The sequence below is a fragment of the Barbus barbus genome (genome assembly GCF_936440315.1).
Source record: "Barbus barbus genome assembly, chromosome: 20".
In the NCBI taxonomy this organism is placed as follows: Eukaryota; Metazoa; Chordata; class Actinopteri; order Cypriniformes; family Cyprinidae; genus Barbus; species Barbus barbus.
Genome location: NC_136748.1, coordinates 3,278,361 through 3,302,793, shown reverse-complemented (window position 1 = coordinate 3,302,793; position 24,433 = coordinate 3,278,361). Strand labels below are relative to the sequence as shown.

Here is a 24,433-nt window from a genome sequence, read left to right as displayed (position 1 = left end):
AAGCATTCAAATTAAATTAATTCAAATCATACATTTACTGTAACACCAAGTTATGACTGAAATCATAAATCCACAGCCATTGCCTTCACCATCTGACCAGCAGAAATGTGTTGCTAGCCAATGTTGCCAACTGCTTTCAATTGAAAGTAGCTAAAGCTGGTAGCTAAATGTCACTAGATGACATCATAATGCAAAATTCACTGATCTATATAAAGATGAATATAGATCAGTGGGCAAGATAAAAAAAACTTAGATAAGGTTTGTCCAAGAAGTTGCTATATTTGTCCCTAAACTTTTGATAAAAAGTCTCAAAAGGGGTGGGGAAGTAGCTTTGGCAACACTGCTGCTAGCATCATGCATCCCACCTCATCTGCGGAAATGCATGTGGATCAAAGCAGATTTAGATGAGATTGAATGAAAATGTGTTCTTTAATCAGTCACTAATGCTCCTCATGCTCATCCACCTAAATCAACTTCCTGAAGATTACAGGAAACAACTCGCATCAGTAATATTGACCAGAATGACCAGAACTCAAGTTCAAAAACAATCATGTGGTCTGAAAACATATAGTTTTTGAAGCAAAAACGTGTAGTGATTTGACAGATGCACAGTCAAATGATGTTATAAAGTGTGACCAAGCACCTAGATTCGGTGAGTAGAATCATGCATATAAGAAATATCCTTAAAGCGTTATTACCTTTTGATCGACTATGGAGCAGACCAAATCCTTCACAGAACTGAGGGACAGATCGTGTGGCTCCAGGGTGACCATCTCCCTAGTAAGTCCGATCTGAAGGAGGAAGGACACTCCGTGGAGGGAGCTGGTGGGGCTCGGAACGCTGTGATTCCCATTGGAGAGACGGACACAGAGTGGCACCGGAGGGCTGGGTGATGGAGAGGGGGTTGGGGGTGCAGTCTGATGCTGAGAGTGGACGAAGGGTTTAGGTAAGGTCAGAGGAGAGGTGCTACTACTGGCAGACATTAGTTTCCTCCGCAGATTGAAAGTAAACCGTGTAAAACTGACAAGCTTGGAAACCGTGGCTGATATCCAATGAGAGAGCGGGTTGTGTTTTTAATTAAACACAATATTCTTCTGTCCTAAGACAGTCGTGTGCAATCCGTGCCGTACGAGGTAGTGAAATCACACCACAGAATAAGGTGGCTATTTTTCGGAAGAACATGCAATCCGGAGAGCATGCTTCATGGCTGGCCGTGTGATTTCCAGCACATGTTGCACTCGTTGGATTGATAAGACTGTCAGGATGCCAGCGTGATGTTGGACAAAGTGGCCTCCATTGTCATCCAGCTCCCCATTCAACTCTCATTCCTGTTTGAAACAAAACAGATTCAAGTCTTTACTCCACAGTGTCCATCATCTACACGCATAATAAGTGTAACTTCACACTCCATGGCTTGTATTCTGGAAGAGTTTTGCACATTTTTGCCATGAAGAGCTCCAGCTCACATCTGGAAGCACATCTGGAGACCCTCCCACTCTAGATCACATAACTGGCACAAGACCACAAATACCAGCAAAACAAGTTATACAATGTCTTTTGTTCAGGCTTTATCATCATGCATCATGAGCAGCTGGATCTCAAGACGAGAGTCAATCTAAAAGACACGCAGGAAAAGCGAGGAAACGTCCCTTTAAGGCTGGAAAGGCGTTTCCCTAACAAGTGAAGAGATGAAAGAAAAGAGAAAAAACTTACTATCAATGGAAGACGAGGACTTGAGCGCCTCGAGGTTAGTTTTAGGAGGCTTCTGAGGCTCAGCTTCGTCAGTAAAGCATCGCTTGGTTGTAGAGTCCCTCACATTTGAAACTTTCTATCCTCTTTTCATGTTACAGTCTACTACTTTACTCGCGCCTCAGGACCTGCTCTCCGTTTCCGAAACGCCGCATAGACCGAGAACGTAAAACCTGAAGGAAATGTCGAGCTGAAAACGTGAAGTTGAGCTTTATAAGTGCAGAAATGGTTTTTTCTTTCTCTCACGCGCATGTCTCTCACGCGCAGTTTCCGTTATACGAGCTCTGAGCGCGTGCTCGCGCCCTCTACCGGCCACTGTGACGCTATGACGCTTTAGAGCGTCCCGAATATTAGTTACATTGTAGCGATATTTCTGCGACGGTCCACAAAGCTGTTATACGATATATCATATAGTTTATATCTAGTTTTATACAAATGGAATGGTTCAGTTTTTCTTTGAAATATAATTATGCAAAAGCTTCATACCTGTATTATAATATTTCTAATTATTGCAATATGCATTAACTATTAATTAACTCAGAAGCTATGGTTAATAATATTTGCTAATGACCTTTTATAGTTAAATTAAGTACAGCCATTATAGCTGCAGTATAATCATTTTATCAAAACATGAGGATCACAAAGATTGCATGTGTTTTGTTTTGTTTCCTAATCTATTTCACATAACTCATATCACAGAAGACAAACGACCCCATTCAAATAATTACACAGGCCTATGTTTGTTTGACTCTGTTGTTATCTGGATGAATGTTTTGTGATAGTTGTTCACGAGTCGATTAAGAAGTTTTCTAACACACAGCATTACGAATCATTTTACACTTTAAACAAGGTTATCTTTTAAAAGTCATATTATTTGTGATGTGAAATGGCTTATTCAGGGTCTTATTCTAAAAATTAAAATAATAAACTTTTATGATTTCTTTATTTATTTTATATATATATATACAGATTTCGCATATTCCACAAGGTATATATATATATATATATAAAGTTATTAATACAGCCATACTGTGCTGTATAAAATGTATTGAGGGATTGTCACGTGTTGGTTTCTGTTTAGTTCCTGTTTGTCCTTATTTGGGTTTTCCTGTTCTAGTTAAGTTCATCATCGTTTATTTTTTTCACCTGTTTAGTATGAATCATCTCATTTACTCCTTTGTTTCCTGTTCTTTGTGAGCATTCAGTTTCGTTGCAGTAGTTATATTGAAGTGTGTATTTCCTGAGTTTTCTATTAAATGCCTTGACACGCTGTAACAGGGATAACTTTACTGTATATTAGAATCTTAGTATAAAATTAAAGGTACAGAGTAAGAATAACTATTATAGAATTAGTATAAAGAAATCAGTTTGATTATATTACATTAAGATATACTTTGAACAACAAATAGGCTGGGAGTGATAAGGTGCCATAAATATTCACACCAATAATCAAATAAATGAAATAAACGTACATCGATTTTGTAAAATGATTTCAACTTTATAGCTTTCATTCATGACATTAATACAGATGATTAATGACAGTCAATATTGAGGAAAAGAGGGGTCTATCTTGTTAGCCCAGGCCATCAATCCTCCAATGACATCCTTCACAGTGATCTGCTCAATTTCTTGTCCAGACATTTTCTCCAGCAGCTGAACAGCCTTCTGGGAGTCATTGCCAAGTTTGCAAACCACAAACACTGCAAGACAATAAAGGTAAACATACAGACTAAGTTAAGGTTATTCACTCCAATCATACTGCATACAAAGAAGATTAATTTCTCAAACAAAACACACTTACACATATAAAGGTTTGAAATAATTAAGAATTTTTATTTCTAAAAGAAATCTTTTTTTATTATTTTTTATAATTTGCTTTGATAAAAAAAAAAAAAAAAGCCAGTAATATTAATACAATTTAAAAGACCAGGAGGGTATTCCTTAAAGCAGGTTATGTGACATATGTATGTTTAAGGGTAAGAAAGTTGATAAACTCAGCTTTTGTTTCCAAAAACGGAGGTAACTCTCAGTGTATGTAAGCCATAGCAACCTACTCTCTATATAACCTGCTCTGGAGTAGGTTATTTATATATATATATATATATATATATATATATATATATACAGTCGTGGTCAGAATTATTGGCACCCTTGGTAAATATGATCAAAGAAGACTGTGAAAATAAACCTGCATTATTAATCCTTTTGATCTTTTATTTAAAAAAAAAATAATAAAAAAATCGAACCTTTCATTGCATAATAAGAATTCTGGGAAATATCATTATGAAATAAATGTTTTTCTCAAATACACGTTGGACACAATTATTGGCACCCCTAGAAAATCTTATGAGTAAAATATCTCTGAAGTATATTCCCATTCATATTTACAATTTTGAGCACTCCAGGGTGATTATGAACATGAAATTATCCAGCCATGGCTTCCTGTTTCACAGAAATATAAATAGGAGGGAAAACAAAGCCCAAATTCCCTTAATCATCCATCACAATGAGAAAAAACAAAGAATATATTTCTGATGTGCAGCAAAAGATAATTGAGCTTCACAAATTAGTGAAGTGGCTTTAAGAAAAGAGCTAGAGCAGTGAAAGTCCCCATTTCCACCATCAGGGCAATAATTAAGAATTTCCAATCAACAGAAAATGTTATGAATCTGCCTGGAAGAGGACGTGTGTCTATATCGTCTTAATGCACGGTGAGGAGGAGAGTTTGAGTGGCTAAAGACTCTTCAAGGACCACAGCTGGAGAATTGCAGAAAATAGTTGAGTCTCGGGGTCAGAAAACCTTAAAAATAATTGTCAAACAGCTCCTACATCACCACATGTTGTTTGGGAGGATTTCAAGAAAAATTCTCCTAGCTCATCCAAAAACAAACTCCAGCATATTCAGTTATCAGACACGACTGGAACTTCAAATGGGACTGGCTTCTATGGTCAGATGAAACTAAAAAATGGGCTTTTTAGCAGCAAACACTCAAGATGGGTTTGGTGAACACAGGGATAAAAAGTGCCCCATGTGTAGAATGAAATATTCTGCTGTATTTGTGATGTTGTGGGCCTATATTTCTGCTGGAGGTCCTGGACATCTTGTTTAGACGCATGACATCATTCTATCAAATACCAACAGATAAAAAAATCAACAAGTGACTCTGTTAGAAATCTTACAATGGGCCATGTTTGGATCTTCCAACCGTACAATAATCCAAACACAAACCTCAAAAACAACACAAAAATGGGTCACTGAGCACAAAACCAAGCTTCTGCTGGCCATTCCAGTCCTCTGACCTGAACCCTGTAGAAAATGAGTGAGGTGAACTGAAGAGAAGAAGCACCGTCATGGAGCTGGGAATCTAAAGGATCTGGAGTGATTCTGGATGAAGGAATGGTCTCTGATCTCTTGTCAGGTGTTCTCTAACCTCATCAGACATTATAGGAGAACATTTAGAGCTGTTAAACTGGCAAAAAGTTCAAAAAGTTTTGAATAAAAAGGTGCCATTACTTGTGGCCAATGTGTATTAGAGAAAAACATATATTTCATGATGATATTTCTTCCCATTGTAAATTCTTATTATCCAATGAAAGGTTAGATTTTTGTGATTTTTTAAAATAAAAGATCAAAAGGATTAACAAAGCAGGTTAATTTTCACAGACTTCTTTGATCATATATTTACCAAGGGTGCCAATAATTCTGACCACAACTGTGTGTATGTATAAATATATATGTGTGTGTATGTATGTATGTATCAGAGGTCGCGTTAACCAAACTTTTTTTTTTAGCAGTGACAGCAGCACTTTGACAGACTACACTGAGGGTGATCTATTGTAATTTGTAACTGTCCAGGTGGTGGCAAGTGCGCTCCAGTGAGGCAGCAGAGCATGGGATCATCAGCTCCAAAACAGAAATAAAACTCACTAGTCTTTTGCTATGCCTTTGATTACGCACAGGCGAGTATAGTAAAGCGAATCGCTTGATCTGAGGTGTCTACAGTGATCTATCACGCCACATTAAAGAGCGCCAAAGCAGTATTTATTGCTTGAATTTCCTAATAAAATGGACAGAATTCCATATTCAATTAGCTCAAATAGACTAAAATACTATAAATTCTAAAAACTACAAGACTCAAAAAGACTTGATTATTCCAGGTGTTTCTGATGACTAAACCATTTCTGTGTTGGAAAATAATTGCTTAGCAACTCCATCATCACCACCTCATCGCCATCCAAGAAAAGCGAGGTAGCTGGCAACACTGTGCTCCGAATGCTTAATCAGCTTGAGAAAACTCAGATTACGCCGCCTCTGTGCTCAGAATACTCAAAAGGTCTAATGAGGGTTGGCTGTGGGCATCTGGCATACATACAAGCACTTACTGTGTATAAAGATAGGATCACTTAAGAAGCACAGCTCGGCACAGTCAGTTTTCAGGCCCGCTCAGTGGATTTAGCACATGCACTTATTTGTCAGCATCATGTGTGAGCAAAAAGAACTCAGATGCAGGAGCATGGATTGTTAAACACTGATCACAAAAAATGGCATGCAACAAAATAATGCTAGTTCTTACCTGGGACTTGAGATTTGATGTCCATCTGCTGTTTAAGGTCACTAACTGTGTCGTTTAAAAGTGTGAGGTGCTCGGCTTTCTTATTCTCTAAACTAGAAAGTGGAATGTCTGTCATGCAATTTAAGAAAATGAACAGAATGAATTAACTTGATTTTTACATTTTCTTAAGACAGGGTTGTCAGAACTGCTTTCAGGCAGTTTCTCTCACACTCTCACACCACCCAACTAAATGTCATATCAAATAATAAGACAATATGAAGTTAACCACTAAATCTGCTCATTTTCTCACCCGCACAGGACTTGATTAGAGCAGTCTGAAGCAGAAAAATCAGCACAAATCAGACTTCTCCCCACACTTCATAAGGTAAGTAGAGAAACTGTTTTTCCCCGTACTTTTTTACTTCGAGGGTGGGCAGGTTAAATTAAACAATAACATGCTCATTAACATAACTGCATTATCATAAAACTTGCAATTTAACAACACGTAATTAATATTATATTTATTTTATTTATATGAAAACTTAAATTACATTTTAGGGTCATATGAAATCTATTTTATTTTTTATTTCATTTGTCAAAACTGTAACACATTTGTTTACTTTTTGTTTCTTTAATTATTCTATAACATCAATATCTCATTTACAATTGTGCAGATATTGGGGAAATACAGCACTATTGCTCATGTTCTAGTGCTAGACTATATCACATGATATAAATATAAGACAGATCTTGAAATAGGCTGCATAACGCAGTCAGTCGTCCTGCATTCAGGCCATGGTGGGCTGCATTAAATGCATTATACTTAATCAAACCAAATTAACGTGTTAAATCAACAGCCCTAATTATGCACATAAAATTCCGTAGTGCACTGGTGATTCGCAAGTAGAGTTCATCTTATGTATACTGTCATATTGCAAATATGTGATACTTAACTGTTAAAGGGCGCTCATGGGAAAGGATACTGATTGAGATGGGCAGATGGCAAATGTCCACCTCTACTTTGGGTCGAACGTCAAGGAGGAGATGAGGGGTCGAGCTGTCTAAAATGGCTTTATACTCCTGCAATGAAAGACAAATATATATGTAACATTTGAGGAAGGAAACTACACGGAAGTGCAAGGTGACAGATCAGATCTGCTTTATATAATGAGCAGCTGCACATTTCCACAATGCTCAGTAATTAACTGGCTAACATTGAGCGGTTCTGCTAAAGATATAATCTAAATTACCAAATGGACATTTAAACAGCCCAGATGTGACCCTGGACCACAAAACCAGTCTTAAGTGTCAATTTTTCTGAATAAATAAGCTTTCCATTGATGTATGGTTTGTTAGGATAGGACAATATTTGGCTGAGATACAAATGTTTGAAAATCTGGAATCTGAGGGTGCAAAAAAATAAAAAAAAGTTCTTAGCAATGCATATTACTAATCAAAAATGAAGTTTTGATATATTTACAGTAGGAAATGTACAAAATATCTTCATAGAACACGATCTTTACTTAATATCCTAATGATTTTTGGCATAAAAGAAAAATCAATAATTGTGACCCATACGATGTATTTTTGGCTATTGCTACAAATATACCCCAGCGACTTAAGACTTAAGTTTTATGGTCCAGGGTCACATATTACATTCCCCTGCCTGCCCAGAATTATGACAAATTACTGTAGCACCTGCACAGAGACTCTCTGTTCTTTGGTTAGAAGATTCAGTCTTCGACACTGGAAATGAAACGAAGCAGAAACAAGACAGAATAAATCAGCACTGTTTTTCATTACACAACGTTTAAACCACAACCACCACACTTTTGTGTGATTAGGTGCCCATCTTAGACTTTTTTTGGTTTTTGAGTTGATTTTTGACATAATGGTGTTTGTTATGAGGTTGCTATGCAAATGCAAGAAGTTTTCTTTTTTTCGAAGAACACTTACACCACCATTCAAAATCAGTAAGATTAACATCAGTAAGGATCAGTAAGATTATTTTAAATATTTTTGAAAGCAGTCACACCAAGGCTGCACTGATTTGAAAAAATATCGTGAAATAGTGTGAATTAAAAATACTTAAAATATATATTTTTTATCATTTTATTTTATATTATTTATACTATAATTTATGTAATTTAAGCATTTACTTTAAAAAATACTTTATAAAATTAACAATTTAATAAAATTAATTTATAATACTCACAAGCTACCATTCAAAGCTGTTTGGGATCAATACAATTTCAGAATAAGATTCACCAAGAATGTTTACTTGATCAAAAATACATTGTGAAATATTTTTACAATTTTAAAATAACTTTTCTACTGTAATATATTTGAAATAATAATATAAAATGTATTATTGTTATTTATTAAAATTATTAATAATAGTGATTTTATTATTATTATTGTTGTTGTATTTTTTAACATGAGTTGCATGTTTTATGATGGTAAATTTAGGACTTTTTAAACACCTTTTTAAGACCAATTAAAGAAAATTTAAGGAATAAATTAAATAAAAAACAACATGCCAATAGGTTCAAGTGTAAATCTCAAACGGTAACACAATGAGTTGCATTTGTTTATTAATTTTACCGAAAAAAGCTCAGCTAGAATATGGAAATCATTTTTACTGTATATTCTGATTACACTGCAAAAAAAAGTGACATTCTTCCTCAGTATTTTTGACATGTTGGCAAAAATGGCACACGAGTCTTGTTTTTTCAAATATCAAAATTAAGGGATTTTTTTATTTAAAAAATTATATCGGCCAATGTGCTCAGAAAAATTCAAGTTTTCAAAAAGTTGTACTGGAAAACATGAAAAAAAATACTGACAGAGAATTTTATTATTATTGTTATTTTTTTGCAGTGCATGCAAAAAACTAAATTAAAGACTTCCTGCTCCAATGTAATACTTTTAAGTCCTGTTTATTGTATTTATTTGAAACAGAAACCTTCTGTAGCATTAGAATTATTATTTTTTTTGTCATTTTATCTATTTAATGCATCCTTGGTTAATAAAAGTATCACTTCATCTACTCATCCCAAACCTTTGATCAGTACAGAAGGCTTAGAGGTTTGCTCCAGTTCGGTATGAGCAATTGTAATGCCAATGCTTGCTTTAACAAACACCACAAAAACTGCTGGAAAAGCTCAATGTGTGGTGCATGTGCCATTAATTGAATAAATGCATGATTTTCAAAACTTAAGAGTAGCATGTAGTCACAATAAAAGTAATGATCTCTACTCAACACACACTCTTCATAATAACTGTCTCACAGTGACGCCTTCTGGACATTTGACCACAGCTGATTATTTTGCATCATCGACACACACAGGGAAGAATATAGGAAGGAAAGTGGGAGTTTTCCTCATCCTCAGACCTTATCCGTTGCAGCGGAGCCACAGAACTGCTCATAGTCCTGGAGCTCAGTCACCGTGGGCGTCTCTCCACACACCGCACACTCAGCCTGCTTGGGCCGCAGCCGTATGGAGCGGAAACGCCCCTCCTGGCCATCAAACATCAACAGCTGCTTCTCAAACGAGGCTGAACTGACCAGTGAAGGAGTTATTTCATTATGTTATGCCTACAGTAACAGATGTGTTTAAATAAAAGCCATAATTGTTCCAGTGCAGGGTGTCATTAAGAGCAGAAAGGATACATCCTTGACCGGACGCAATTTTCAGAACTTCCAATGCTTGAAGGCAACCCATTATTCCAGGCACTGCACAATATCAAAACAAGGCACACTAAAGAACCCTGCGACATTAGCTTAGAATTACTGAATCATTACAGAAGAAGAATTCAGTCACTTTTTTAAAGTCAGAATTAACTTAACAGTTCTTCAAGGTAAGATCTGAAGCAAAAATGGAAATATCAGCGCTTTCAATATAGAAACAGTACTGAAACTGTAGTTAAGCAAAGGTTTCAGGCTTCAGCTGTGTGTAAATGAAACGCCTATGGCAAGACAATCAGCATACGCCATACAACATTTAGTGTAGAATTAAATGCAAGAAAGAAGAGCAAGTGCTATTCAGTGCACAAATGTTATAATGACATCTTCCGTTTCTGTTGTCTAGCAAACATTCTAACAATGCACGTCAAATTCAAACTTCATTCCTAAACTTCCTTAGATTAACAAAAGTTGAATGGATTCTGTCTGAACGCAAGTACAATTGTGGAGAGGAAAGTGGAGCGGAAGAAGCAGCGAGCTCTGATAGTACTGAGTGTAATGGCATCAAACAGAGGACTGACCCACTCCCAGAACTCCTCCATCAGAGCAGTTAGTGACGGTCTCAGGGGGAGGTGGTGTTGGGTACAAACACCTGTAACACGGCCCTCCTCTATAGTTGTACACTGTGAGCTACATGCCAGAGAGAGAGAGAGAGAGAGATTAAATCTCAAAATTTCCCCTTCACTGAAAAGCCATAATGATTTTCCAGCAAACTGTACTGTATAGATTCTTAAAAGTCTAGGGTCAGTAAGACTTTTCTCTCATGTTAGAAGTTTAAGATATTAAGGCAATTAAGGCAAATCTTACCAGCTTCACAATAATAAGAAATTATTTAACATATGATCATCTTTTCTGTTTTTAAACTCAATGATATTATCACATATGGTATATGGATTAGCTATGTGGTTTCTGACAAATCAATCTATAATTAATCAGATCGAATGCTTTTACAATAGAGCTTTCAAAATTTTAGTATAGAAAGCAAATAAGATACAATTATTGTCAGATCTTAAGTAAATATAAGATTTGGAGTTTTGCTCACTTTGTCATGTAAAGTTTGTGTTTAAATGGTCTTGCCCTATGCCCTTATGTACATTTTTGAGAGATTGCAGGGGAGCGGCAGATGCACTAGAGCAGATTCTAGTGGAAATTGTAAAGTTTGATTTTGTAAAACCTCTTTTGCTCAGACTGTTCTCTCAGTTAAAGGTGTAACATTTTGGAATTCATTGCCTGATTATTTAAAATCTGCTGCAAATTATAATAATTAAAAAATCTTGGTTGATTCAGCAACACACTTGTTGTTTTTTTCTGTGTACTTGTTATTTTTGTAAGTGTAATTTATAAAAGCCTTCCTAGGGACAAGTGTTGCAAATGAGCTTCAGCTACAAGCACTATGATACATGCATGGGATGACTGTCATTTCCATTTTAACTATGTTTACTGTATCTGTCCCTAAACAAATAAAATATGAAATAAATAAAAAAAACAGTAGGACCCAAGGAATTGAGAAAGGTTAGATTCATAGTCATAGGATAAAATTCACAAAAGCAATTTGTAATCTTGTTATATCTTGTCACCACTAGGTGGCTCCAGTCCAAAACTTCATAGGTTGCTTCAGAGCATGGTGCTGAGAACACAAATCAAGTTTCTACAGCATTTTACAATATTCAAAGTCTAACGAGACCAATGATTTTTGGCCAAACCGTTCAGAAGCTATAAGGAAAAAATTTCAATTTTTGATTTTTTTTTAACAGTAGGTGGCACTGTGGCAAAATTCTGCACATACCCTCAAGTTATGATAGTGATGACAGATAATAAGTATCATTATAATGCAAAATTACAGTGTTACACCTGATGCCCAGTTTGGCGTGTTCTTTGTTGTATTCTTTGATGCACTATAAAAAAAAAATAGTTATAAAGCAGGTATTCCAGAAAATTCGAAATAATGGCAAACGTCATAGGGCACAATCAAAATAGACTTCTAATTCTACTTTATAATATTAGTGATTTTACTGTATTTTTGATTAAATAAATGCAGCCTTTGTAAGCATAAGAGACTCCCTTCAAAAAAAAATAAAAAATCTTACAGACCCCAAACTTTTGAAAAGTACAGTATTTATGTAAATGTCCCAAAGTATTTAAACACTTAAGCCATACTTAAAGTGAATTTAATCAAACTATATAATCAAATATTAAAAGAAATGTCATTTATTGCTATAAAAATAGCACAAGAACACTTGTTTATCCAAAACATTCACAAAAAAAGTAAAAACTTTTCCACTTAATGCTTGTGAAAAATCAGTAATCAGTAGATCACGTGAGGTTAATCTGCACAAACATCTGAAAACTTCATTTGGATGTTATGTTTCACAGAAAAAAAGGTTTGTAACACCCTGAATGATGAAAATCTAATGATGCGTAAATATTTCCCTTTAAAAGCATGTCTAAGACTATCCAAATATTTGGAGCCACTGTAAATTAAAACTTCAAACGTAGAGCACGCTGGCTTTGATTCAAAAACCTCACCTGTCCTTCCATTCGTAAAGCACTGGCTGACACTAAAGGCTTGCCGGTGAGAACACAGGCATCATTCACAAGGTAGCGTGTAGGAACGTTGTCTGAACAATCGGCCACAATGTCATACATGAGGATGCAAAGTCAAGGTGACAAAGACACTGTACAGGACTTAAGAAAGTTCAAGATTAACTTATGAGTAGCAATTAGTGAGAGTGGATACTGTTGAATGAGTTGTATGGCATTCTCTCTGGAGAGCTGGAGGTGATATGGCACACAATGAACTGAGGAGTTCAGCCTGGAAGAGATCACAATCAGTCAACTCTCATTTGTTTACCTCTCCTTTATTGGGATTTTGTGAGCGAGTAGGATGGTACCTGCTGATGGCCTGGGCGGCAGACAGGGCTTTAGGCTGACCTTGAGTCAGTTCTGTATGAAGCACCTGTCTGTGCAGGTTACTCAGCTCCACCAAATCATAATCCAACAGACCCAATCGTCCTGAAAACACACACTATATTAATATTTACACAGTTACAGCTGTGGCATGCATCTGCATGAGGCCCAGAGACTGGAATGAGATATTTGCAGATTCAGCCTCTTCTACTTCAGCATTTAGACTATGGTTTTTAATGCATTTCTTTTAAGTTAATATGTAAATGCAAATAAAATTTAAAAATAAATTATTACTATTTATTAGATGCATATTTGTTATAAAATACCATTCAAAGGTTTGGAGTTAGTAATGTTTCTGAAATAAGTCTCTTCTGCTCACCAGAGGCTACATTTATTCAATCAAAAATACAATAAAAACAGTAATATTATGAAATTGCGATTTAAAATACCCGTTTTATATTTGGATATAAATGTATTATTATTCTCAATGCTGAATTTATTTTGCTGCTTAATCATTTTGTGGAAACGGTGATCCTTTTTTTTCAGGATTCCTTGATGAATAGAAAGTTAAAAAGAACAGCATTTAGTTGAAATAGAAAACTATTTCATGTCACTTCTGAATCAATTTAATTCTTTGGTGTAAATACAGTCATGGCCAAAAATATTTAAAAATATCTGATACATATATACACACACACACACACACACACATATATATATTTATATACATGCACGCACACACACACACACACACACATATACATATATATATATATATATATATATATATATATATATATTTATATACATGCACAGCACACACACACAAACACACACACAGTCGTGGTCAGAATTATTGGCACCCTTGGTAAATAAGATGTCCAGGACCTCCAGCAGAAATATATCCCACAACATCAAAAATACAGCAGTATATTTCATTGTACACATGGGGTACTTTTTATCCCTGTGTTCACCAAACCCATCTTGAGTGTTTGCTGCTAAAAAGCTCATTTCTTAGTAGGGCTGCACAATTAATCAAATTTCTAATCGCGATTACAATTATGGATGCCACGATTACATAATCGTTCAAAGCCGTGATTACAAAAATAAATAATTAAAAATGCTCACTTGCATTATTCTGTGTACGTAAAGGCCCGGGTATACTTCACTTTCCGCGTCCCGTGAATTTGAGAAAAACATTTATTTCATAATGATATTTCCCCCCATTTTAAATTCTTATTATCCAATGAAAGATTTTTGTGATTTGTTTTAAATAAAAGATCAAAAGGATTAACAATGCAGATTAATTTTCACCGCCGCCTTTGGTCATATTTACCAAGGGTGCCGATATTTTTGGCGATGACTGTATATATATACTACACTTACAGGTAAACTCATATATTGAACAGCACTTTGTACATATTAAACAGACACGGTCACTTTACCTATTCCAGCTGCAGCGAGATACTGTGCAACAGGACAACCTAAACCTCCACATCCCACAACCAGAACGGATATATTACTTATGGCAACCTGGCCTGTGGAGAAAAGACATTTGTTTTTACAATGCATTCGGAAAAGAAAAGATTCATAACTACTATTGAAGCCAAATCTATTTTTGTTTAACCTTTAACACCCAGTTCTGGAAGGAGAAGCTGTCTGCTGTATCTCATGATGTCTTCATTGTTCAGCGTTGTGTTTGATTTCAGCGGTGAAAGATTGATAACTTTCTCCTGTAACTCTGCTATTACTGAGTTTTCCTGGAGGAACAAAAACACCTTTTCAGTTTGCAGACAAGAAATGCTCTGTTCTGGCCAGGGATCCTATATATTTAACCATAATCATCTGCTGTATATCATTCCATGACACAGATACCAAGATGATTAAGGTATGTTGCCAATGCCATTCTATTAATATTTGTTTTAAATGTAATATATTCCTATATATGGTATGGATTCAGGAAGGTAACTGTAACAGGGCTAGAGTCCACAATCCTTACGGTTAAGGTCAAGAGACTACAGTGTAGGATTTATTTCAGATATTTCTACAAACATCTACTTTTTATTATGAATTGTTTACTATATAATCATTATAACAGGTTTGACATTTTAAAATCATTCCCTCAGTCTTTAAAACATATATACTAATCAGCCTAAACCTAAAAGAGAGCGCTAGAATAAAGACATTTATATATTTATCCATTCATTTATTCTTTAGATTTGTTTTTATAAACTAGCGTTAAATGCATTTGCTAAAAAATGATAAGTTATAAACTCAGAGCTGGGGACAGACCAAAAACAACATTTTCATGAAGAAAGTTACTGTTTTGAAAATAAAATGATGCGTGCATTTGCGGGAGGTTTTGTCTTCATACACTAATACATAATAGCTGGCATCAAATTATTAAATACTAAAGAAACACAGAAAGGTAGCACTCAGATAATTAGCACAGACCTTAAGTTTCTTCTTCAAAGCTACAATCTCTCTCTCTTTTTCCAACAGCTGTGTTTTCAAACTTAGAACCGTATCATCCATCGCGAAAAATCACCTCGATGCCAAATGTTTTATTAACAAGCAGTTATTGTGATTATAACGTCTAAAAGAATACACCAAACACAACTAGAAATCTCACTGCAGAAGACTTCCGGGTTTGCCCACGTGTAGCGCACACACCACGTGATTACGTCAGCAGGAGAGGAGCACGCTATAATAACCCACTCCTTCAATGTCATCACATTTATTTTGAAAAGACTGTTGAATATTAAAAGGATGCAATATTCTGAATCATTAAGATCGATTTGTAACGCGAGGGTTGCAGTTTGCCCTTTCTAATGAACTAGTGTTTTATACATCGATTATGGGTAAAATAAAACGTACTAACATTCTTTTAAAAAATGCAGTTATGACTATAAAGTTAAAATAATATGTTGAAATAATAAAACATTACTGTAACTTAATGTTTATCACTAAAATAAACAGATTATAGATCCATTTTTGCTTTTAATGGCACTTTAAGCCTTATTTAGAAATCTACCAGTTATAAAGGTTTATGTATTTTTCTTTTTAATAATTGTTATTTTACTTTGAATATTAATGATACCCATTAGTACACAGCAAGCAGCTCAGAATGATATAAATTCGGCCTATTTGTTTATTTAAGGATAGGGGAGTGAGGCGAAGAAATAACTCTCTTGCTGGTAAACAGCTGGCTCTTTGTGCAGAGTCGAATATTATAGTCATGAATATTAATAAAGTATCGCTGACGTACGTTGCTTGATAACGTTCCTTGAGCGCCCAGTCTTGTTATCTGGTTAATATTCATGATCCAAGCCCTCATCTTAGCAATGCCCGTCTTTCAGCCAATCATTTGTCAGAGCGTCACGGAATGTTATTAATATTCATGAGTCAGGCCGTCTTGTACATTGCTCTCTCTCGTGATTAGAGTCGGCTGGAGAACGGAGGAGATGGCCGAGCGACGCTGGACCACGAGTCTGCTGGCTTTGATTGGCATCCTAGCGGCACTGACGAGCTGCGACACGCTTCCGTGGCAGGAGGAAAAGGTATCAACAGCTCATGCTTTGTTTTGCGTCATTTAAAGCCCTTGCCTTTTAACAGAATTGGCAAAGACGTCCAGTTTCTGAGCAGTGTTGTGTTTATTCAACCTATTTTATTATGCTTCTCATGAAAGAGAGTGTGTCTGCCTTAAAATGTCTTGTCTATTTTTAATGCATAACCTAATACAAATTGAATCATTTATTTATTCATGCATTCATTCATTCATTACTTATTGTATGTCCTCATTTTTTGTTGAAATTTTGCAATCGTGACAGTGACTGAGGAAAGTAAGCTTCGTTCATGATGCTCAGTCTGTCTCCCATTGTTGCTATGGGAGCAGGATCCCTGTCATTGATCCACCAGTAGATCTTAATATTTATAGATTTTCTCTCTTTAGAATTAAATCCCTTTGTTCTGTTCTTAAGATCTGCATTTTGGGGAAATGTCTTGGGAAAACTGAAAATGACAAGTTATATTTCCAACAGACTGTAGATTATTAAATGTATACAGCAAGTCACGTTGCGGAATAGAATCTTTTATCATTTTATTTTTCACCACCATGTTTACTTTTGACTGTTGTCTTCATGACATGAATATAAAAACAAACAAACAAAAAAAATTATTTAAAATATTATTATAAAATATATCAGAGGGCTTCTCTTCCGTGTTGTTCATATCAAGCCAGTCATTCAGTGGCTTATACAACACAAGCAGAATCAATAATCACAGCACAAGAAGAATTGGACTTTGAGATCAAACATACAAAAAAACAGAAGATCAATGTCATGTTTAAAGCAGAAGCAGTTTGATTAGCTGTCTTCTATCCATCCTAAAATTGTTATTCATGAAATAAAATATAATCAAAGCTTTTCAGACTTTTCAGATATCGTCTCTGAATATCCTCCAGCTGTGTTTCCCTCTCTTTAATGTCAGAACTTTCTGTTGCCGTGTAGTTCGAACACATAATTATCCTCTAGACATATACAGTGTATAATTTCTCATTCAAACAAGACTGTACTAGTTTAGTCGACACACTAACCACAAGGCTATTGGTGCCAAATGGCTGCCCAAATGTTGACGTTTATGTCAAATTTGATTGGCAGAGCAATGTTACAAGAGTGATGAGTGCACCAATTATGTATCTACAGTCTGTGAATTACTTTTTATTTACTTAATCCTCCCCCGTGTGAGATATAAGGCTGCAGTCTGTGAATTATTAGAGGGGATTTTACATAGTTAAGCCATTAGGTGGTGGCAAGTGAATATGTCAATGAGTCATTGAATGGTTCACTCAGTCGATTTGTTCACCACTACTCTGTGTTGCTCAGGGATGCAATGGTTTATTCTTCTCTGGAACTATTTTGGCAAAGCAAAAATGCACAAATCAACTAGTTTCTAAAAGCGATATTAAAGCAATATCAGACTAACCATCGTGCACACAATCATAACAGCGATTACCTGCAGACGAATCAGCTGTGCTGAAATTTGTAACAACAGTTTACATGCACTCATTTTTGTCAATCCGAATGAATTCAATCCAGTTTCAGATTCAGAAATCTCTGTTTAAATGAACCCTAAACTTTGCAATCCGATTCACATTTTAATTTACCTTAGTTACCTAACCTAAGGAAATATCTCAAATATGTCAGAAAAGCTTTTTTTGCAGATATTTAGTAAATATTCAGTCTACTCTACTGACGAGTTCATAAGACAAAAACCGATGCACCTTTGTAAGATGTAAACTGTATCTAAAAAGAGACCTTATTATAAAAAGGCTATGGTAAACATGCATCAATACATAGAGCATGTGGGCAAGGTATGTTTACACAATAATGATTGCATTTTTGTAGTTTAAACGTAGATCTAATGGTGCCGTGTTCAAAAACTTGCACTTTCGAGTCCATTTTCAAAAGTTTGTGTTTTCAGGCCCCCAAAATGCTGTTGTCTTGTAAATGAATGGCCAAAATGCTGAAGCTTTCTGTTTTTAGTTTAAAAAAAAAGTGATGTGTAAATTTCCCCTCATTTTTGTTCCTGTTCATATGATTATTTCTACGCCACTCCTTTGAATTCGATCAGAATTTCATTTGGATTGAGCTCAGTTTGATCAATTGAGGTTGAAGGCTTTTTTCAATTTGATTACTAATGGCAAGGAGTCCTAGTTAAGGCATGCTACCGAGTCCATGACAAGACCAAGACTATGAAAATATGGACCATATTCTTGTACAAGGACGTGGTCTTGGTCCAGTCATGGCCCCAGGGGCATGTTAACTCAAGACTCAGCTGTGACACAAAAGTATGAATACCCCACTGTGGAATAAATGAATGAATAAAGGTCTTTATTCCTTTTCGCTTCAGCTGAAACATGAAGCAACCACACTGATCTCCAGTGAACTGAGCAGTGTTGTATCTCGTACCGATCTGGACCGGATGTGGCAGAAAGACCTGAAGCCCATGCTTGTTGTGCGCTATCCTAGTTCAACTGGAAGCCAACACGTTCAGCAGGTCAGTGTGTGTTTGTGTATGAAAGCAAGTGTTAAATGTGACAGTGTTCGGTGTCTGAGTTTCTCTCTCTTTAGCATATTAAATCAACCCTCGGCTCGATGAAAGCAGGATGGGAAGTGACAGAGGATGCCTTCTATGCTCAAACGCCTTACGGTCAACTTCCCTTTACCAACATAATTGCAACTCTCAACCCTGAGGCCAAACGTCAGCTGGTTCTGGCCTGCCACTTTGACTCCAAATACTACCCTCCACAGTGGGACGGCCGTGAGTTTCTCGGAGCAACGGATTCTGCTGTTCCCTGCTCTATGATTTTGGAACTGGCAAGAGCCCAAGATGACGAACTAAAGACCCTGAAGGTATTGCAATGGACACAGGAACATATATTTTTATATATTTGTTTTTAGTTTTAATATTTTTAGCAGATTATAGTTTTTTTTTACTGTGCAACTTTTTTCAAAGTAAAATTTTCTTGGGAGAGTATTAGAAATATGTTCCCTGTTAAAGCACTGCCACTACAGCCGTAACCATGAGCATTGTGTTTCAACATGGTACATGATATTAAATAGATTATGAGTAGAGTAGATTAAGGAGAAATATAGGCTAATTGGAAAAACATGCTCTACCTACCTTTTGCAAAACCTATACTTGCAATGTATGGCAATTTCCATCTGAAATGAACACTGGTAGCAGTAAAACGGTAACAACTTTTATTACTTTTCACATAAATTATGATTACAGGGTCAGATTATTAATTAATAAAGACTTTAATGACTTCAATGTATTAAATGAATACATTTTGACATTTGCATCACATAACCCGCACCATATATATGGTTTTCTGACATATAGTAAACTTGCTTGGTAGCTCACCTGATACAGCAATGCGGAGTCCCATGAGTCACGATAAAAAACCTCAAAGCAAGCTAAAATGGCATGGTTGCTTCATCAAATGCATTTTTATCTTACATTTAGGCTACTTTTGTTAACATTATCAGGTTTAGAGTTGGGTTTATTGTAGGTGGTGCATAATTTTTGCGACAGCGCATTAACATTTTGCTTTAAAGTGCCATGTAAAGAAATGTCACCACAGGCACATTTTTGTAATGAGCATCGGTTGTTAATGAGATAAAATCTATATTAAATCTGTCGTGAAGACATAATGTCATTGGGGGTTGCTAGGTTGAGGTGATTTTATTTTAATCCCTAACCACTTTTTTTCTTCAGAAAAAGTCAAAAATCTCTTCTGTCATGTTCTGTGTTCATGTAAAGTGGCCAGTTTTCTAAATTGTTCTTCCTAAAACAGAAGTTGCATATAAATTAGCTTCGGCGTAATCAGACGAGCTACCGTTGAAATGCCGGTAGTTATCAGGAAAGGGAGAAAACAGTTGAAAGCTTTATTGAACTAAATAAGAATTGTGTTAATAATTATCTTATACCATTACCAATCTCTCTTTTCCAGTTGTTAGCTGAACTTTAATGTGTGCCAATCATGGTTGTGCTGTATTCTGTAGTGTCACAGGTAGATGGCAGCATGTGTGTGTTTGCTCCTTCTCACAGGATTCTGGGTCAGACTTGTCACTTCAGCTCCTCTTCTTTGATGGAGAGGAGGCACTTTACCAGTGGACCTCTGAAGACTCTCTCTATGGCTCCCGTCATTTAGCCCACAAAATGGCAACAACAGCACATCCACCGGAAGCCACCAACACCAGCCAGCTCGACGGCATTGTACAGTTCTCTCACAAACATTGATTAATACATAAATATAGTTGACGTACAGCCAGACTAATCTAAAAATCACTCACAGTATCCTACTTATTGTTCGATTTGTTTTTTTCTGTTCTTATTCACTCATTCTTATGTTGTTCCAAATCTATATGCTCTCCTTGAAAAACAAAATGAAATATTTTGATATATCGCCTGTCCCAGGTACTGTTAAAGTGGCCCATATGACTTATGCACAGTGTTATAAGATTTCTGAAACTTTGTGTATGGAACACACTAATATTTAATTTGGTATTCACTGACAGGCTTTCCTTCTGCTGTAGCTCTCAGATTACATCTGTGCTTCCTCATAAGATTTTTCTTTTCACTCTTACACAGCTATCTTCCTGCTGCGCTATCAGCAGATATATTTTAGATGCAAATGCACCATTCACCATTACTATAGAATCTGAAAATAGAATATAGTCTTGAATTATCTTGTTTATGCAAATGGACAAACAGGAAAAGTTACAAAATCTGTCACTGGGGTGGTTCCTTTTCAAATGGTACACTTTTGTACCTTGTTTACACCTATATTGTGCATATTGGTACTTTAAAGGTACATGCTAGTCCCTGAAATGTACAGATTAGTACAGTAACTTTTGAAAGGGTACTGCCACAGTGACAGCTTTTGTAACTTTTTTTTGCCTGATTGTATTGTAAATTTAAGGCTAAAAAACATGAATGTACGGAAGCGTATTGCATTCACTTGAGGAAAAAAAATCTACTCTGTTTTTCTGAATTAACGAGTTAATTATCTCAGAATTACGAGATAATTTTTCATGAAAAAAAAGTTTTTGCTCGGTTTTTCTGAATTAACGACTTAATTATCTCAGAATTACGAGATAATTTTTCATGAAAAAAAAGTTTTTGCTCGGTTTTTCTGAATTAACGACGAGATAATTAAAAAATAAAATAAAAAAGTCATTAATTCAGAAAAACAGAGCAAAAACTTTTTTTTTTTCATTAAAAATTATCTCGTAATTCTGAGATAATTAAGTCGTTAATTCAGAAAAACCGAGTAGATTTCTTTTCCTCAAGTGAATGCAATACGCTTCCGTATGAATGCAAGCAAACATTGACAAACAACAAAACTGGTTAAAGTCTTAAACTGGTCGTTCATTCATTCAATTTCTCACCAGGATTTGTTTGTTCTGCTGGACTTGATTGGAGGTCCAAATCCTCGCTTCGGTAATCAGTTCTCCAGTACGACCCGATGGCTTTCAAGACTACAAAATATTGGTTAGTATTTTTCTGCTCTATTTCCTTGTGTCACATCTTTTCCCCCCCTCCGGTTTCTCTTTCTTACCTCCAAAGAAATTTCGTTTTGTTATGGATGACAAAACACTACAGGTCAAATGTTTGTGGAAATAATGCTACTCTACCATTCAAAAATGTGGAGAAGGAAAGCAAGAAAGAAGGATGCATTAAATATATATTATATTTATATTATGTTTAGACTTTTATGCTTATGTTAGTCAACATATCAAAATAAGTGTATTTCTTTGAAGCATGACAAAAGATTATTAAACCGTAATGTTTTAAAATATACTTTAGGGTAAAAATGTTTATAATTTGCCATTTTTTAAGGTTTGAAGTACACCACAAGTGTATATATTCATTATAATTAAGAACTAGTGCTGTCAAACGATTAATCGCGATTAATCGCATCCAAAATAAAAGTTTTTGTTTATGTAATATATGCGTGTACTGTGTATATTTATTATGTATATATAAATAAACACACATAGAGTATATATTTTGAAAATATTAACATATTTATATTTTTATCATTTATATTATATATAAATATTTTCAATATATAAATATAACACATTTTTCTTAAATATATACACGCGTGTGTGTGTGTGTGTGTGTGTGTGTGTGTGTGTGTGTGTGTGTGTGTGTATTTATATATACATAATAAATATACACAGTACACACACATATATTATGTAAACAAAAACTTTTATTTTGGATGCGATTAATCGCGATTAATCGTTTGAACGCACTTTTAAGAACACTTGTTTTTTTTACAAAAGAAGCAAAAATAAACTAATATTTATTTATTATTAAAAGTAATATTATGTTTAAAATATAAGTTACTCAGTATTGATATTTTCTTTATTGAACTGTTAAGGCACCATCACACATTTCCTGTTCAGTCGTCTCTGCGTGACTGTCTTGAATTGAATGTCATATTTTTTAGGACTCTCCATTGCCATATGATTAATTTTCCCTCAGTTATCAGGATTTATCTCTGTAACCTCTATTTGAGCAGTGAAGAATGAAGCCTCTCACATATCCTGTTGTTTACTGAAAACTCTTGCTTTTGCATCTACACTATTATGTATCAGTATAAGTCCAAGACAACCACCATATTGACTAGCACAACATAAACAAAAATTTGACCATTATAAAAGCAACAAATGAAATATTGTAAATGAATTGATGCTGAAAGGAAAACTCTCTTTCGTGTTATCTAGAGCGTCGGCTGCATGTGCTCGGTCAGCTAGAGAATCACCCTAATGAGGTTCAGTACTTCTGGCCTGGCCTGCATGTGGGGCTCATTCTGGATGACCACATACCATTTCTCAACCAAGGTGAAAGATCCGTCTCTGAGATTTGTGAATGTTCATATAAAAAGCATTTAGGCCTTATGTATGTATTTCTCTGCACTCCTAGGGGTCCGGATTCTCCATCTCATTTCGACTCCTTTTCCTGCGGTGTGGCACACCTTTGACGACAACGAGGAGAACCTGGATCGAACCTCCATCAGCAACCTCAACAAGATCCTGCAGGTCTTTGTTCTTGAGTACCTCAACAAGAAAAGTCAGAACCCTATTGCTGAAGGCTCCTAATGTTCCCAAAATATACCATCAATCGCTTGTGTCATTTCTCAAGCACAGGAGACAATGGTGCATTTGACAATTCAAGTTTAGACAGTTTCACCAATGACATTTTTTAAACAATTTTTATCACACATTTAGTGTAGCTGGAGCTGCATACTGTGTGTCTGTGGACTGTTAAAATTCAGAAGACATGTAAGTGATCCAGGATCAGACTCTGTATACAGGACTCACTGTGTCGGCAACGGCTTTCAAAGCCCAGTTCATGCCCCAGAACATAAATAAAGATTGGTACTCAATATATCTTATTTTTTTGCTTGTTATATGAATAATAGAATTTATAATAGCCTTATACTTTCTAGCCTTTTTGACTGTAAACTGTTTTATGAATCAACAAACATATGTGTAAAGAATCATACTGTTTTATGATGCTTGTGTGATTCTGTAAGATGCTGCTATTGTCATGTGTTCCTCACTGACCGGTGGGATCTTTAAACATGTATCCATTTTAAATAGCTGTTCATGGTGTGAAACAGCAAATAAACAGATTACAAAGCAGAGTGTACAGAGTGTTCATTTAGTTATAAAACGTTGCCTGTGCATATGTTACTGAATCAAGCTGATTTTTGGTTATTTCCAGTTTCTGTGTTATTTCCACTATATATGAAGGAAGCTCTTAATGTTTGTCTGTATCTTAGACTGCTTTCATGGATCTGGGTGTTCCCAGACACAAGAACGTACACACCACATGATCATGATACTGCCATGAATTCCAGTGTCAAAAGTCCCCAGATTTATTGCACCCTCATATA

General features: G+C 35.5%; 3 protein-coding genes across 5 annotated transcripts in view; 1 reads left to right on the top strand and 2 right to left on the bottom strand.

Annotated features, from left to right (window-relative positions):
- Positions 1-2,039, bottom strand: part of LOC306886565 (serine/threonine-protein kinase D3-like) — an 84,546-nt gene extending 82,507 nt beyond the window's left edge. The window contains exons 1-2 of one of the 2 annotated variants that reach the window (XM_079443759.1): positions 1,714-2,039; positions 699-1,328 (exon numbers count right to left, since the gene is read on the bottom strand). In XM_079443759.1, the coding sequence (XP_079299885.1) occupies positions 699-983 (285 nt within the window). In that variant the 5' untranslated portion in view covers positions 984-1,328; positions 1,714-2,039. The remainder of the gene's footprint in view (positions 1-698; positions 1,329-1,713) is intronic. The other variant, XM_079443760.1, reaches the window with a different exon arrangement.
- Positions 2,040-3,230: 1,191 nt separating this feature from the next.
- On the bottom strand, positions 3,231-15,638 carry LOC306886006 (adenylyltransferase and sulfurtransferase MOCS3-like). 2 transcript variants are annotated; one of them, XM_079442857.1, is made up of 12 exons: positions 15,409-15,638; positions 14,582-14,714; positions 14,400-14,492; positions 12,939-13,059; positions 12,574-12,859; positions 10,569-10,677; positions 9,976-10,038; positions 9,697-9,860; positions 8,001-8,048; positions 7,286-7,382; positions 6,324-6,431; positions 3,231-3,449 (listed from the first exon to the last, which is right to left on the bottom strand). In XM_079442857.1, exons 5-12 carry the CDS (start codon positions 12,691-12,693, stop codon positions 3,292-3,294), a joined length of 867 nt encoding a protein of 288 aa, XP_079298983.1. In that variant the 5' UTR covers positions 12,694-12,859; positions 12,939-13,059; positions 14,400-14,492; positions 14,582-14,714; positions 15,409-15,638; the 3' UTR covers positions 3,231-3,291. The 2 variants fall into 2 exon arrangements, with proteins under 2 accessions (XP_079298983.1, XP_079298982.1); XM_079442856.1 differs by lacking the exons at positions 9,976-10,038; positions 10,569-10,677 and having other exon boundaries at positions 9,697-9,865; positions 12,785-12,859; positions 15,409-15,610.
- A 753-nt stretch (positions 15,639-16,391) lies between these two features.
- On the top strand, positions 16,392-24,177 carry LOC306886004 (glutaminyl-peptide cyclotransferase-like). Its single transcript, XM_079442853.1, has 7 exons — positions 16,392-16,514; positions 18,865-19,011; positions 19,086-19,367; positions 20,569-20,736; positions 21,915-22,014; positions 23,259-23,375; positions 23,458-24,177. Exons 1-7 carry the CDS (start codon positions 16,419-16,421, stop codon positions 23,631-23,633), a joined length of 1,086 nt encoding a protein of 361 aa, XP_079298979.1. The 5' UTR covers positions 16,392-16,418; the 3' UTR covers positions 23,634-24,177.
- The last annotated feature ends 256 nt before the right edge of the window (positions 24,178-24,433 follow it).